General features: G+C 35.0%; 1 protein-coding gene across 1 annotated transcript in view; it reads left to right on the top strand.

The window, feature by feature from the left end:
- The window catches only part of Rapgap1 (Rap GTPase activating protein 1), a 273776-nt gene that overhangs the window by 99365 nt on the left and 160581 nt on the right, over positions 1–13830 (top strand). The window contains exon 2 of the mRNA XM_049847606.2: positions 425–635. Coding sequence (XP_049703563.1) covers positions 562–635 — 74 coding nt within the window. The 5' untranslated portion in view covers positions 425–561. The remainder of the gene's footprint in view (positions 1–424; positions 636–13830) is intronic.

The following is a 13830-nucleotide window of genomic DNA, read 5'->3' as shown; positions in this document are numbered from 1 at the left end:
AAAGATGCTCATACTGTTACTAAAACCAGGTCCAAACTAATTTAATTAATTATAGTGATCAAAGGATATCACAAGACGACGAGAGTCAAGAGCTGAAAGTTTCAAAAGGCATACAGCAGTAACATCTTCTTAGAATTTTATAAGTGTAGAATAGTTTTAATGTTCTCCAATTAAATAGATAGGGAATGTGGCAGGAAGAATGGATCTTATTTTTCTTTTATTACCCACGCTAAGAATTTACACTGTTTCCTATATTAGCTTAAAAACAAAAAAAAAATTACCGTAGCTTACTCTCATACTGGGAACAAAATTACGTCTAGTGCAGGAATCAAACCCGGGACTCGCGGCACATGTCAAACATGTCACAGTTTTACTGGTTTTTAAAGAAAGAAACATTTTAAAAAGTGCTTTTCTTTTGTTTCAGGTCATCATTAACAATACCAGGGACAGAAGATACACCAGTGTTTAATAAAAAAATAAGTTGATGTGTGATTTTCAACAAAGTGTGAATTAAGTGATAAAAGTGGCAACCGTGAGCTTACTGTCATGTGACGCACTAAAATGTTGAAGATACAAATGTTAGAGTCCATCGTCAGTAATGATGCTGATGAGAATCAGGAGCAGCAGCCTAACGGGTAAGTTAGCCCCTCCTTATTTTGTTTATAAATAACTTGCAATTGTGTGTTCTTCACTGTGGGAGAATTCATCAATAGAGTCCTACTGTTGTGGATGCATTGGGATGGAGTGTCAGACTTTTTACTGACTCAAACCCACCTTTTGGGCCGCTGTAGCTCTTTCCAAAAAACCCGCAGCCCAATTCTTAGGCGTCCCGGTTGCGCGAAATGATCCGCTACAGGATAAAGGTAAGTATTTAGTTTCAAAAGTATCTGTTACCAACAAAAATGGATGGATCTCATAAAAACCTCAATATCTATAACCAGGAGTAACCCCTAGCGGGCCACTCAATAAAGCCATCACAGCTGAGTACAATTTCACCTACATTCTATTTCCACTAAAGCGAGTATCGATTTCCAGCCAAATAACCGACCCGTTGGCGCCGGTATAATTTCGCAAATAACTTTTTATTGGGACATCACAGATCGTTGTTTTTGTACCGGATCATCAGGCAGGTTCTGACTGCCATTTGTCTCGGACACGACAAACAAATTAATAAAATTATTCTTACCTACTTACTGTTATAGAAGGTTGAAGTTGTTTGGATAAATAAATTTTTTTATCATTATGTACGAGTTTCCGGTTCAGGTTGAAAAGGAGTATGCCACCATGGTTTTAAATTAATTATACCAGTGGTAGATCCAAGGTTTACAAGTGTTCAGAAGGACTGAGATAAATTACAGAATAAGTACAATATTATTGTCTATGTATACTATTCCTTCTAGTATACATAGGCAATAATTTTCAATTACAGAAAATAAATATCTAAAAGGGCGCCAGCAACTTATTTTTTACCACAAACCCTACCCATATATGAATACATACGATCACATACAGGTGACACAAAAATACGATACCGAACCATACATTTCGAATTCAACCACGCCCTCATAGCAAGAAGCGACCGAGAACATTGTTTGCGCTCGTAAAAACTAAATGAAAACATAGCATCGGGCGACAGTTCGACGCGACACTGCCGTCGCGTTTGTCGGACAAAACAAATTCAACAGCATGTTTTATGGCCCCACCATGAGAAAGGCCTCGGGATTATAAGTTATAACGCACTGGGATATTGTAGCAGTGTTTTCCTATAAAAGAGAGTGCTGGTATGGGTAGTATTACTTTATGAAGCTAGCTGTTTAACGCGGTTTCGCCCGCGTCCCGGGAAATGAGAACCTAAATATAGCTTTGTTACTCGGAGAGTCTGTCTTTCCAACAGAGAAAGAATTTTTAAATCGTTTCAGTATTATTGGAGCCTTAATACTCTTTTGAACACATACAAACAAAAAGATCTTTCCTCTTAACTAAATTTGTACCTATCCGTAAATTATAATTAAAAGTATTGTTGAGACATTGATCTTGTTATCGATCAGTCAGTTGACGCGAGTTCGAATCCTGTGAAGTGCTATATTTTTTTGCTTATGGTTAATGGTGGACAGCGTAAAAAGATAAAAAATACTAACTTTGGTTGTTTAATTTCCGCCGTAAATAGCATTTCTATTTAATTTTATTTTAGATATTATCAAAATATTGAAAAAAGTGTCAAATTATATACTCAGTAGGGTCGTCCAGCAAACGCATAGCACAATATATAAATATGGCCAGACTTTCGCTTAGCGTAATAGTTAGTACCACAGCAGTGTCCTGTTTAGAATACCTTTTACTTACAAGTAATGCCTTTCTAAATAGTAACCACCATGGTACAAGGGATTCTTTTATACCATATCCCCCTGACTGGCTTCCTGAGTATACACGGACACCCAAGTAACTCACGCGCAAAATTTTCTATCACACACAAGAGCTCAGAAAACTTTAACTGCGCGATGCAGAATTCATTCATAAATAAAATATTTATTTTTGTAGGCGGCTGCAAAAGTTTCGGTTAAAACCAATTTACGTCTACCCGCAGAATTGTTTATTTTTTCGCATCGACGTATCGGTGATTGGTGGTGGTAAGACTAGGTATTTTGCATATTTATATAGTTATGTGGAATACTTTAAAAGCAACATTGATTCTTTAAAGAAAATAAAACCAGTAGTTAGTCATAACAATCTTTTGTTGACAACGTTTTCAAAGAAAGAACTAATGATCCATCATAGCTATCTTTTCTACGTCTAAACTACTTATTATGATTTACTATTTACTATTCCGTGAAAATTAGTGTTCCCCGACATTATTACTTTCATTCCTCTATTTTTGAAGTAAACAACTACTGAAATTCAAACACAGAATGGAAATCAAAACATAAGGCGCATCGCAAAAAGCAAACCTTGAAGATTTATCCTCCCTTCAGCCTTGTAATCACTATAATTAAATCAAAATCAACCTCAATATCAGTTACGTCGAAACACGATTTTAATTTTCTATCGACTAGCAATTCATTAAAGCAACCATACCATTCGCACAATTAAGTCGGGTACACACCGGCGTGCAATTAACTCAACAGTTATCGCTGTTACACAACGGTGTGCCACCGATATTCCGTTCGGGGCAACGAGCCGTGAAATATGACGATAGAAAAAGCGATCATGTGTACTCAGCCTTAATTCGTGTTCTGTACTTGCGGACGTGCATTTAAATTGTAGAGGAACTGTTTGATAATTGTAATTGATATTCTGGGACTAATATTTTATGAGGAACTAACTGTTTTCCCATAGTTTCACCCGCGTCCCTTGTGAACTACTGAGATAAAATATAGCCTATGTTACTCGGGAAGAGTATAGTTTTCCAAGAGGGAAAGAATTTAAAAAATCAGTCCAGTACTTTTTGAGTTTATTCATTACAAACAAAAATATATTTTTTCCCTCTTTATAATATTAGTATAGAAAAGTAAAATATAGTGTTGCCTCTAATTTTAAAGGTAATACCTAAGCCTTTTAACTAAAGCAATTAACTAGTCCCTACTCTAAATAAAATGATTAAGTGCGGGTCTCCTCATAACTTAGACAAAAGGCTTATCCGACTACCAGCAGTTTTCGGAATAGCTGTTAGTAAAAACCATTATAGGTGAAGCTACTTTATTATTTTTGGTTAACAATATTTTCATAATTTATTGTGTTCAGCAGTTTTACCCATATACTGATGAAACTATTCCACGAAAGAGGAATAAAATAAGCATGGATTTTTCTTCAGGATTCCCCTCTTTTTTGGGAAGTATAACCATATTATACCGTTTTTATGTCACCATTTCGTTAAAGTTGTCTCAAAAGGGCTTCAGCGTGTTGGCTTCGGGCCCACGTTCGGCTTCCAAAAATCCGGGACTCTGTAGTCCCGTGGTCTGGTCGAGACCGTATTAATAATATAAACATATTAATATAGGTACGCAATAGTATAAACATATTAATATTCATGTAGTAACCCGATATTTTATTGCATTTAGGTAACCACGTACGTAACTACATACATTATGTACTAACAAACATTGTACCCATGTTGTGGTCTGCGGGTCTAATCGAGGGAAGGGGTTTCGTGTGCGGTGTGGCCAATACGTTTGCGTAGCGTAGCGTTGTAATAATAACAATATTTCTTTAGGGACATTTATTTATTTTTTTGTGGGACTGTCGACGTGAACGAGTCGTTTTATTGCTAACTGACGACACGTACAACTAATAAGTCTCGTCATATCGTCTAAATTAAACTACGTATTTGTTATGAACAATATTAAAAAAAATACAAAATTACCTGCCAATGTCATGTGCCAATGGCAAGGAATGTGGTGCTTTTTGAATCCTACTAATATTATAAACGCGAAAGTTTGTATGTATGGATGTATGGATGTTTGTTACTCTTTCACGCAAAAACTACTGAATGGATTTTAATGAAACTTTACAATAATATAGCTTATACATCAGAATAACACATAGGCTACAATTTGTAAACATATTGTTCGAAAAGGTTTAGTAACCTGCGCAGACGAAGTCGCGGGCACCAGCTAGTAAAAAATAAATAAATAAGAGGAATTTTATTTGTCCAAACTGCACTCTAAATATTCATATCCTATGCCTTAGTTAGTCAAATAGATACATTACCTCCTCATCTTTATGCAAAACTAAGAAACTAACCCTAAACGTAATACCCTTCACATATCATATAAAGTTCAAACATAACTGAACTCAATTTAGCCGGCCCAAGCGCTTATGAACGCCGAAATCCACCACTCTAATCCTAAACACGGCCATGGAAATAGGACCCTAAGGTGCCGCTTCACCAAAATAACCTGTTAGGGACCTTAAATAATAACGGTGAGAAACACGCAAGCCTCCATAATGATTTCCACAAAGTAAATATATAGAGGGAAATCTGTTTTCTAATGGTGAGAAAATGAGAAAGGAAAACGTCGAGTTTCTTGATGACTATGGCTTTATTTCATTTTGTCTCACACGGTTAATATGAAGTGCTGAATAATAAATTGTATGATAGTCGCCACTGTTGTTCGTAATGGGTGCGAAGTGGTATTTTCTCCTTGACAGGTAAATTGACTGATTAGTTGTACGGTTAGAAGCATGCGACTTCGTCACACATATAAACACTTAAATTATGTTGTCAGTCTTTCATTTTAATACTGTGAATTGCGTTTTTATTTTCACGCATTTCATTAATCTTTAATAGCTATATGTAAGTCCTTTTTATTCACCATTTTACCGTGAACCGCGACAGAATTGTGCTATTCTCATTTCCCATTTTTTTAATATGTAATACGTAGCAGTAAATATCATCGAAACTTGGACAATATTTACGTACATATATGTAAATACTGCCCGTCTGCTGACCCACAAAACGCAGTATCTGCTGCAAATGCTAGGATGACCAATGTTCCTCTCTGCTGACTTGCACAACGCTGTACCCGGGATAACGAGTGATATATGCATCGTGCCAAGGATTAGCAGAGCCCGACTGCCTAAGCTGAAGTGCAAACAAAGTGCAATTGTGTAGATGCAAATTGCAGCGAACGTGTAACGTGCAGATAGGATCATAATACAAACTATAGTCGTTACTGCTAAAGACCTATCAAAAACGGGGATGTAATTTTTGAAACTGCTTCAAATGTTACTGTAACAGTAGTTTTTTTGTCTTATTTTAAAATCGAGTTAAAAAAATAGTGTAATTATTTTAATATTGACGACTCCCTACATATCTCTCTTCATTTCATCCCTTATTATGTCTGTGCAACCTACTATTGCCTTCGAAATACCGTGAAGCAGAGATATTGTCAATTCAATGCCAATTACCTCGGGAGTCCCTCGTGTACACTGCACTTCAAATGCAACGTTAGTGTTCCCTGAACTTGACAGATGGCGTTGGTTGCTAAAGCTTTCTACGAAATAGCTAACTCCCACAGTACCTGTAGGTATCCGAAATATCGACGCCTCCTACGCATAAGGTCGTAAGGCTAAAAAATCGTTTTTACAGGAGAGCGTTTTTTGTATACGGTGATGATAATTTTTTTTCTGAAAGGTTTTCAACAGAGATTTTTGCATTATGCTGTCAATTAACAATTAAATAATTTATTCCCAGGTGCTGGATATTATAAAAAATTGTAGTTACCGAAAAAAACCCGTTTTACTTACTTACGACCTTATACTCGATTGAAAAAGGTCGTATCTTCTTGTTACGACTGTATGCGTTCATAAACTTGATTTAAACAACACGAATAACGACGTAAGTTTTGAATTACGACTATATGCGACGAGCAAACTGTCGAAATCCATTTAAATAACAAGTTTAAGGCTAGAGAAATAAAGTCAAATGGTAAGAAAGAAGCATTAAAAAGTGGAGGAAAAATAGTTACAGCGTATTTCTAATATTCCACATGAACAGTCACTTTATAAATTGTATTTACCCAGTAGTGGGAATAGTTGAAATAGGTTATTTACTTAACTCTTAACACGAAATTAAAATATTTTTGAAATCGGTCCCAGGGGCCCGAGGAAAACCAGTTCAAATGTTCTCCTTACATAGTTACTCTACAAATTCTTGGGCAGTTGCCCAGTAGTGGGTGTGGTCAAAATAGATTCTTTATTTCACTCATAACACGAAATTAAAATATTTTAGATACTGGTCCCGAAGGTCTCCATGAAAACCGGTTGTAATATTCCACATGAACAATCAATTTACAAAGCCTGAGCCCTTTGCCCAGTAAATGGGAGTGGTTAAATAGGATCTTTACTTCACTTTAACACGAAATTCAAATATTTTTAAAATCGCTCCCAGGGGTCCTGACAAATTAAACGGACAAGACTTTTCTGACAAATAAGTCTTGTTCATATTCATTATCATTCATCTCAGGATCTGGCTGTCAGGATCCAGTACTGTAAAAAGTTGGAATGAGTAATTTTTTTACTGTGATTTTAATATAAATTCTAAAAGCATTAGTTTCTAATAAAAACTGACCCTGATTTCCTGAAAAATAAGGCAATTACCGCAATATATTTGAATTCTCGGTTAAAATCTACAAGACCCCTGCCCCTACAAGGCTATCTACTGGAAAAATCTTATCAAGAACTCTCTCTCGAATACGAGCTAGATAGTAGACACCGTTGAGGAATTCCCTCGTTTCTCTGTCGTCTTCATCTTCAGGTCAGATCTTAACCTCCACTGTTTTGTGGTATCTGAGACATATACCCGAATGAGAAGTTTTCCTCTAAATGTGTCTATAATTTTCGAGAGTTGCAACCGATTTTTTTAGGGTTTCCATATCTAGACCGGATGACAAACGAACTACTTAGGAAGTAAACCCTTTCAAACAATAAAATATTTGTTTAAATCGGTTGGTAACCGACGGATTCATTTTGAGAAGTCTGTTAAAAAAAAGTTGTCATATACTATAACTCGTATTTATCAATTAATATAATTAAATTAAGGTAATAAAAGTGGAATAGTTAAGACTTCGTTTGTAAGCATATTTTTCAGAATATTGAATAAGATTGAAACCAGTTTATCTCAGGACTCCTGGGGTAGATTTCGAAATGCTTTGGTCTGAGACCTAATATAAGCCTATGGAACATTATACACTATGCAGTTACTGTGGGCAACACTTGAGCCCGACTACTATACAAAGAATAGATTTGTCCTTTACACATGTTACAAATACATAGATAGAGACTTAGAAAATTAACATAATTCAAACATAACATCACGACTTTTATTCCCCAAAGGGTAAGCATAGGTTTGAGAGGTAAGAGACAGGAGAATATTACAGTCCACTTAGTTATTAATCCCATTGTTATGCCTGTTGTCGAACATTAGGCACTATTCCAGACTCCGTGTTATGAGAATTTCGAAATTGAAAAACCCAATAATATATTGCCCGATACGGGAATCAAACCCAATACCTTGTGGCGGGCAGTCATATTCGCGGCCCCTAGAACAACGAAGCAGTTCGAACGTTAATTTTAATGATTTTTCAACCATAATTGAAAAGCAGAGAATCGTATCTTATTTTTTTAACGGAGCATACAGCCGTATGTCTATGATACGTCTTTATACTTTTATTCATTGTAATATTTAAACCTCGCATATGGTCTTAAGAATAAGTTACGACTCCTAGAATTAAATTATTGAGTAGTATAAAGTCGTAACTGAACACAGTACACGTATGATTACAGCGTATAAAGTCGTAACATAAACGTTTCGACGTTTTGCGTGGGACGGCTGGAATACGACGATTTACATACGACGTCGGTACTGCGCTCTGATTGGCCGTCCTCGCTCCAATCAATCGGAGCATACCGTCGGAACTATCCGCGCGACTTTATGCGCGGGAGAACATTGTTGTTAAGACCATTATCCATTAAAAAACTCGCTATTTATAGAAGATATTAAAATTCTGATTTTAGTAATACGTAATAACATTTAAGATTATTATAATGGTGCAAAAAAACGATTTTTGTAAAAAAATGTGTTCCGACCTTCTGCGTGGGAGGCGTCGATATATATTATTGCCTTTACAAAGGTTTAACGAAACATTGATAATGTTTATACCATTATTAATCTTCATTAAACTTAATAATTACTTGTACCAACGATGCCCTTGACTGTGAACTTTGATCGTGATTACTTAAATCTTAAAACAATTTTACTTTTTATCCCGTTTTTATAAAAACTTTAGTCTTTACATCTTAAATTTTCGGTGATCAAATACATATTTTCGTTATATTCGGATCGTTAAGTAGGTAGCTAACCTATATCTATTTATATACTAGGTTAGTTGTTTACCATGAAATTCCTTACTTAAATAGTTTACTAACCCCGTGGCTTCAATACAGAGTTAACGAGTTAAACGGAGTACCTCCCTTTGGCCCTTGACCCAGTTGTATCCCCATTGCTGTGCAGTCCCTAAGTGCTCTCCTGCCGCTGGGTAAGACCATCTGTGCCCAGTAGTTCCTCTTCTAAAATATTTCGTAGGAACTGTGGAGGTATTTTTTCGCTTACTCTGTTTTGAACAGTACCTTGAAGTGATTAACTTCTGGTATTTTGTTAATTAAATATTTTTCTTTTAACGTGAATGGTAACTAAAATCTGTAAAGCATTTGTTTTGGAGATTTGGACGAGGCTATTTTCATGTTTTACTCTCAATTTCTTTAGCAACAATTTTTAGAAATAGCAGTTTATGTCCCAGATACGAAACTTTAATAAAAACGAATTTACTGTACAAAAAAAAACAATAAATATATATTTATGGCTTTGCTATTTTTATAGGTCATATAATATCTAAAAAACACTCTCATAGGAAGGACACAGGTGGTCCTTGTGTATTTTCATTTAAAGTTGGGTACTCCCAAGGCATGCCTAAAAGAGATATCATGCCGTAATCCCGCCAAAACGATGCAGGTGGGTTTATGTCAACAATGACGAAATGTGCTTTAGTTTTGGGAAGCTTTTATGATACGGTTTTAGGACGAAAATATTTTTTTTTTGGGTCATATTTTATATGTTTTTCATGTTGATCCGAAAAGGTGTGCTTGGAAATATTATATAGGAGAAAAAAATCTTCCTGGCCAGATATTGTTTGGTATTAAATCTGAAACAACAGAAAAATAAACTGCATAGTTTATACTTGAGGATAGTAGGTACCTATAAAGGAAAACGTAGGTTTATATAGTTATCAAATTTTCCTGGGATTTCCGAAACTCTTTCTTTGATTAGTTTATGATATCATTGAAATTAATCTGAATCTACAAGCTCTAATCTGTCACGGCACAATGTGATAACATTGAAATTGATTTGAAGTTCTAAGATGTAACGGCGCAATGACCTGAATTCTAAAATGGAAGCCCTGTACACCAAAATTTTAATCTCGTGCCGTATAATCGATTATTATTATCGGTTTAATATAGTGTTACCAAGTAATATTTTGAGCCCTACTCATAATTTCCTTTGTCAGCTGTGACAAAGGTAATACAACCTGCCAAAGCCAGCGTCTCGTTAAGGCGTCATTTTATCCCCTTACGGAGGTCGACGAAAATATCGCTTACAAGAAAATATATCCTAAACCGACCACAGTTGCTAGACCTCTGATCACCTGGATAGGTCTGAGATCTTCACCTACTTTTCTAGTCCTTCTAACAGGCGAGAGTTCAAGTAAGGCTGGTCCTATTATAATCAAAATAAGTTTGCCTATCCATTTGATATCATGAGATAACTCAGATGGCTTGTTCTAGAACAGGTGAGCTACTAAATTGAATTACAATGTAGTCTTTTATTACTTAGTATCTCCATCAAAATCTGAATTGCTTAAAAGGTTGTTGCACGGTATGCTGGATATAATCTTCGTATAATTTAAGTCAATATATTATACTTTAGGACCTAAATAACTAATTGATATTGCCATTCTTTCAATATTTTCAATTTAGCTTTCAGAAATAGCTCGGTGCAAATCGCGGTTTCATAAATCATTCGCTTCACCTTAAAACCTATATTTGAAAAACTATCGACTATTTCTCTTTGGCGAATAATAGCAGCTCTGGCCGCAAGTTCGTTAAAATCTACAGCAGTTGGAGTTTTTAATTAAAAGTTCTCACAAAAGACAGCCTCTAACCTATATCGAACACTTTTCTAGGATCGATTTGTGGTGGTATCGAATTGGAGCAGTTTTCGCTGTTGAGTCAAATATTGGTTGGAAGTCGATATTTAGTTTATTAAAATATTATAAATAGGAAATAAGCCTTGTCTGTCTGTCCATTGTGTATTTTTTAAGCACACAGGTAAACACTAATTTTGTTGCTAGTATCTATCTAAGATCTCTGTGAAATCTTATCTTATCTCATGTATATGAAAAAAAAATCGTATTACATTATAATCTGTAGTTTTACGAAATTACTTTATTTTAGCATACAAGAAAGTTATAACACTTATGGCAAGTTTCTTAAACATCTGTTCTAGAGTTTATTTCCCTCAGTAGCGGCCACAACTTGTGCAGAATATTAAGCAGTTGACACACAATTTTCCTCAGGACCTAGATCTACAATCAAATGTGATTCAGAAAATAAATTTCCCTTTTCATGTACCTATGTATGTACGGAAAGCGAATGGTAAATATTTTTATCAAATTTATTCCTGTGGAGATTAGTGGAAGTGATTGTTTTAATAAGAATTCTGTTACAGTATCCATACCAATACTTTTTGTTGTCAATGGTGTCCTATATTAAACTAACGAAGCCAATACTACCTAACCTGAACCTATGCATCTGAGATGTTGATTACATACTTGAGACTCACTCGATGAATATTTTGCAGATACTTACAACAAATATTTAAGAAACCGAGTTTACATTGCTTTTGATCGTAATACAGTGAAGAAACATCGTTATTAACAAGTAATAATAACAGAACATTGCACAATATTTAGTGCTTACGTTGAGTTTCTTAATAATGGGCTTAATTATATTTTGTTCTCTGATGAAACTAACAAGACCTTTTGTGTAATGTTAGCAATTATGTTCATGTCATTACGTTTTATTACTAAGATGTGGATTACAGAAAAAGTTGGTAAAACTACAAATGCTTATGAACGCTTGTTAAGAAAAATAAAAATCCATACTTTTTGACCTTCTGATAGCGGCTATTTAAGTTTATGACTACAGTTAAAATAATCATACTTAGGTTTTGCAAAACATGAAGTTTTGCAAATGCACCCAATTCAAACTTTAAAAACGTAGGCGTTCATCAAAAATATCTACCTAATACATCATCAACATATACACGGGTATATTGTTACATAGGTACGTACGTACATCTATCTATCAGAGACGACCCACATAATTTCATTAGTGTGGATCACAGGCAACCTCAGAGGTGAGGGTCAACGATCACAAATCTATCGAGGATACAAACAAATGTAGGAACTGGGAACAATTTACCCCGCCACAAATACCAGGCTATCAGGAGTAAATCACAATTAGATTGAACGTAACTTTCCTTGGAGACAAGATTAAGGGAACATTAGATTAGGTTTTGAAGTCATTACTTACTCAAGGGCGAATTATAGTATCGGCTTGAAATCCCTGAAGTGGAATAAGATTTAGTTTTAAGTAGAGAAGAATAAACTAACATTTCGGGGGTTAAGTATTTCCATAACTTTCCAACAGGCTAGCTTAGAAACACCCTTGTAGAAAACTATCTATTTTTGACTGTCGCTAATTTTATATTAATTTAGTTCGTCGTAAGTAAGTAGCTATAATTTTGGACTTTTTACTCTTCGGGTATCAATAATTAACCCTACAATCTCATCAGAACAACCTACTAGCCTGAGTTTCCCATGCCAATCGATTCTAATGGCTTTATTGCATCACCTACATACATACCCACATATAGGAACTAGGAACATGGTCCGTCTCATACCATAGACAGACTTACACTACATAATTGGCAGGTAACGACATATTGACCAACCTCGATGTCATCAACCTCATCGCTTCGGCATACTTTACAAGCCTGATTGTATCAGGAAAGTCTCATTATGTACTGCCATAATATTTGCCTTATAATTCATATTAATGTCTGATCAGAACAGGGTTGCTTTACACGCAACCGCAGTACCTACCTAAGGGTACCAAACTCAAAACGCTACGAAATTGAGAACCTAACATAGGTTCCGAATTTTTGTATATATGCATAGATACTGTATGTTTAACCTAACTTTATGTATAACAAATGGTACATACTTTTCCAAAAAATAACAAATTCCAATTAGTCAAAAGGCAAATTTAGTCTGCAGGCTGATTTTAAAACCCGGTGGGCTGTCCGGCCCAAATGAATTACGTAGGAGTTTTGGATTTAAAAATTAAAGCGAAATGAAATTAGAAAATGTTACATGCTCAGCTTGGCATACTCCGAATTAGTACTGTTATCTAATAAAAGCCTGGCCTAGTTATAAATCTCCCGGGTGAATTTCATGATCCCACGAAGATTAGCCCCCGTTGGAGTTTATCTGAAACTGTCAACCTACTAAATCCCAGCTGACATACATGATTTCAGCATTAATTTCGATGAAATATGGATACTGTGGAATTAATTATATATATATATATCATATCAGGTTTAAATTTATTTAATTAGAAAATAATACTGTATCATTATGATTAGCGACTGCGTGACTGTGCTGCCATCTAGATTGAATGCTAGAAAAGTTTTGTTACTAACGACATCTAGTGGTGTAATCGATAAAGATTGTACTGGTGTCAATAAAGTTTGGTTAAACTCCGATAGATGGCGCTATTTTAAAACTTATGGAATATTTAATTTGGGCATGATTTAAGCTGTCACCAATTTAATTCATTTTGTGTTTCTTAAATAATAGGGTTTGCCCTCAAAATAGTAGATTTGTCACCAAAATGTATCACCAAACAATATAAAATCAATTCCACAATAAATTACCGAAAATCATGGAGATATGGGGTCAAGTACCAAATAAATGGTTTTGTATGTATTATAATAGGTTTGTCCTAATAGTATTTAGGCAAACTAATTTAAAGAGATCACCAATAAATCATACATTATAATATTATATCACTAGAAAATTTCATGAATTGTATTAAAATGTAGGGTGGTCGTCATCATCCTTTCAACCAAAAGAGTCTACTACTTCACTGGCCATGTGCCTCCCCCAAGGGTCTTAATTTCCACAGGTAATATAAATATATTTAAATTAAATTTCT

The sequence above is a fragment of the Helicoverpa armigera genome, chromosome 18 (assembly GCF_030705265.1).
Source record: "Helicoverpa armigera isolate CAAS_96S chromosome 18, ASM3070526v1, whole genome shotgun sequence".
Taxonomy (NCBI): Eukaryota; Metazoa; Arthropoda; class Insecta; order Lepidoptera; family Noctuidae; genus Helicoverpa; species Helicoverpa armigera.
Note: the sequence above shows the minus strand (reverse complement) of the source record. Positions and strands in the feature narration are given on the sequence as shown.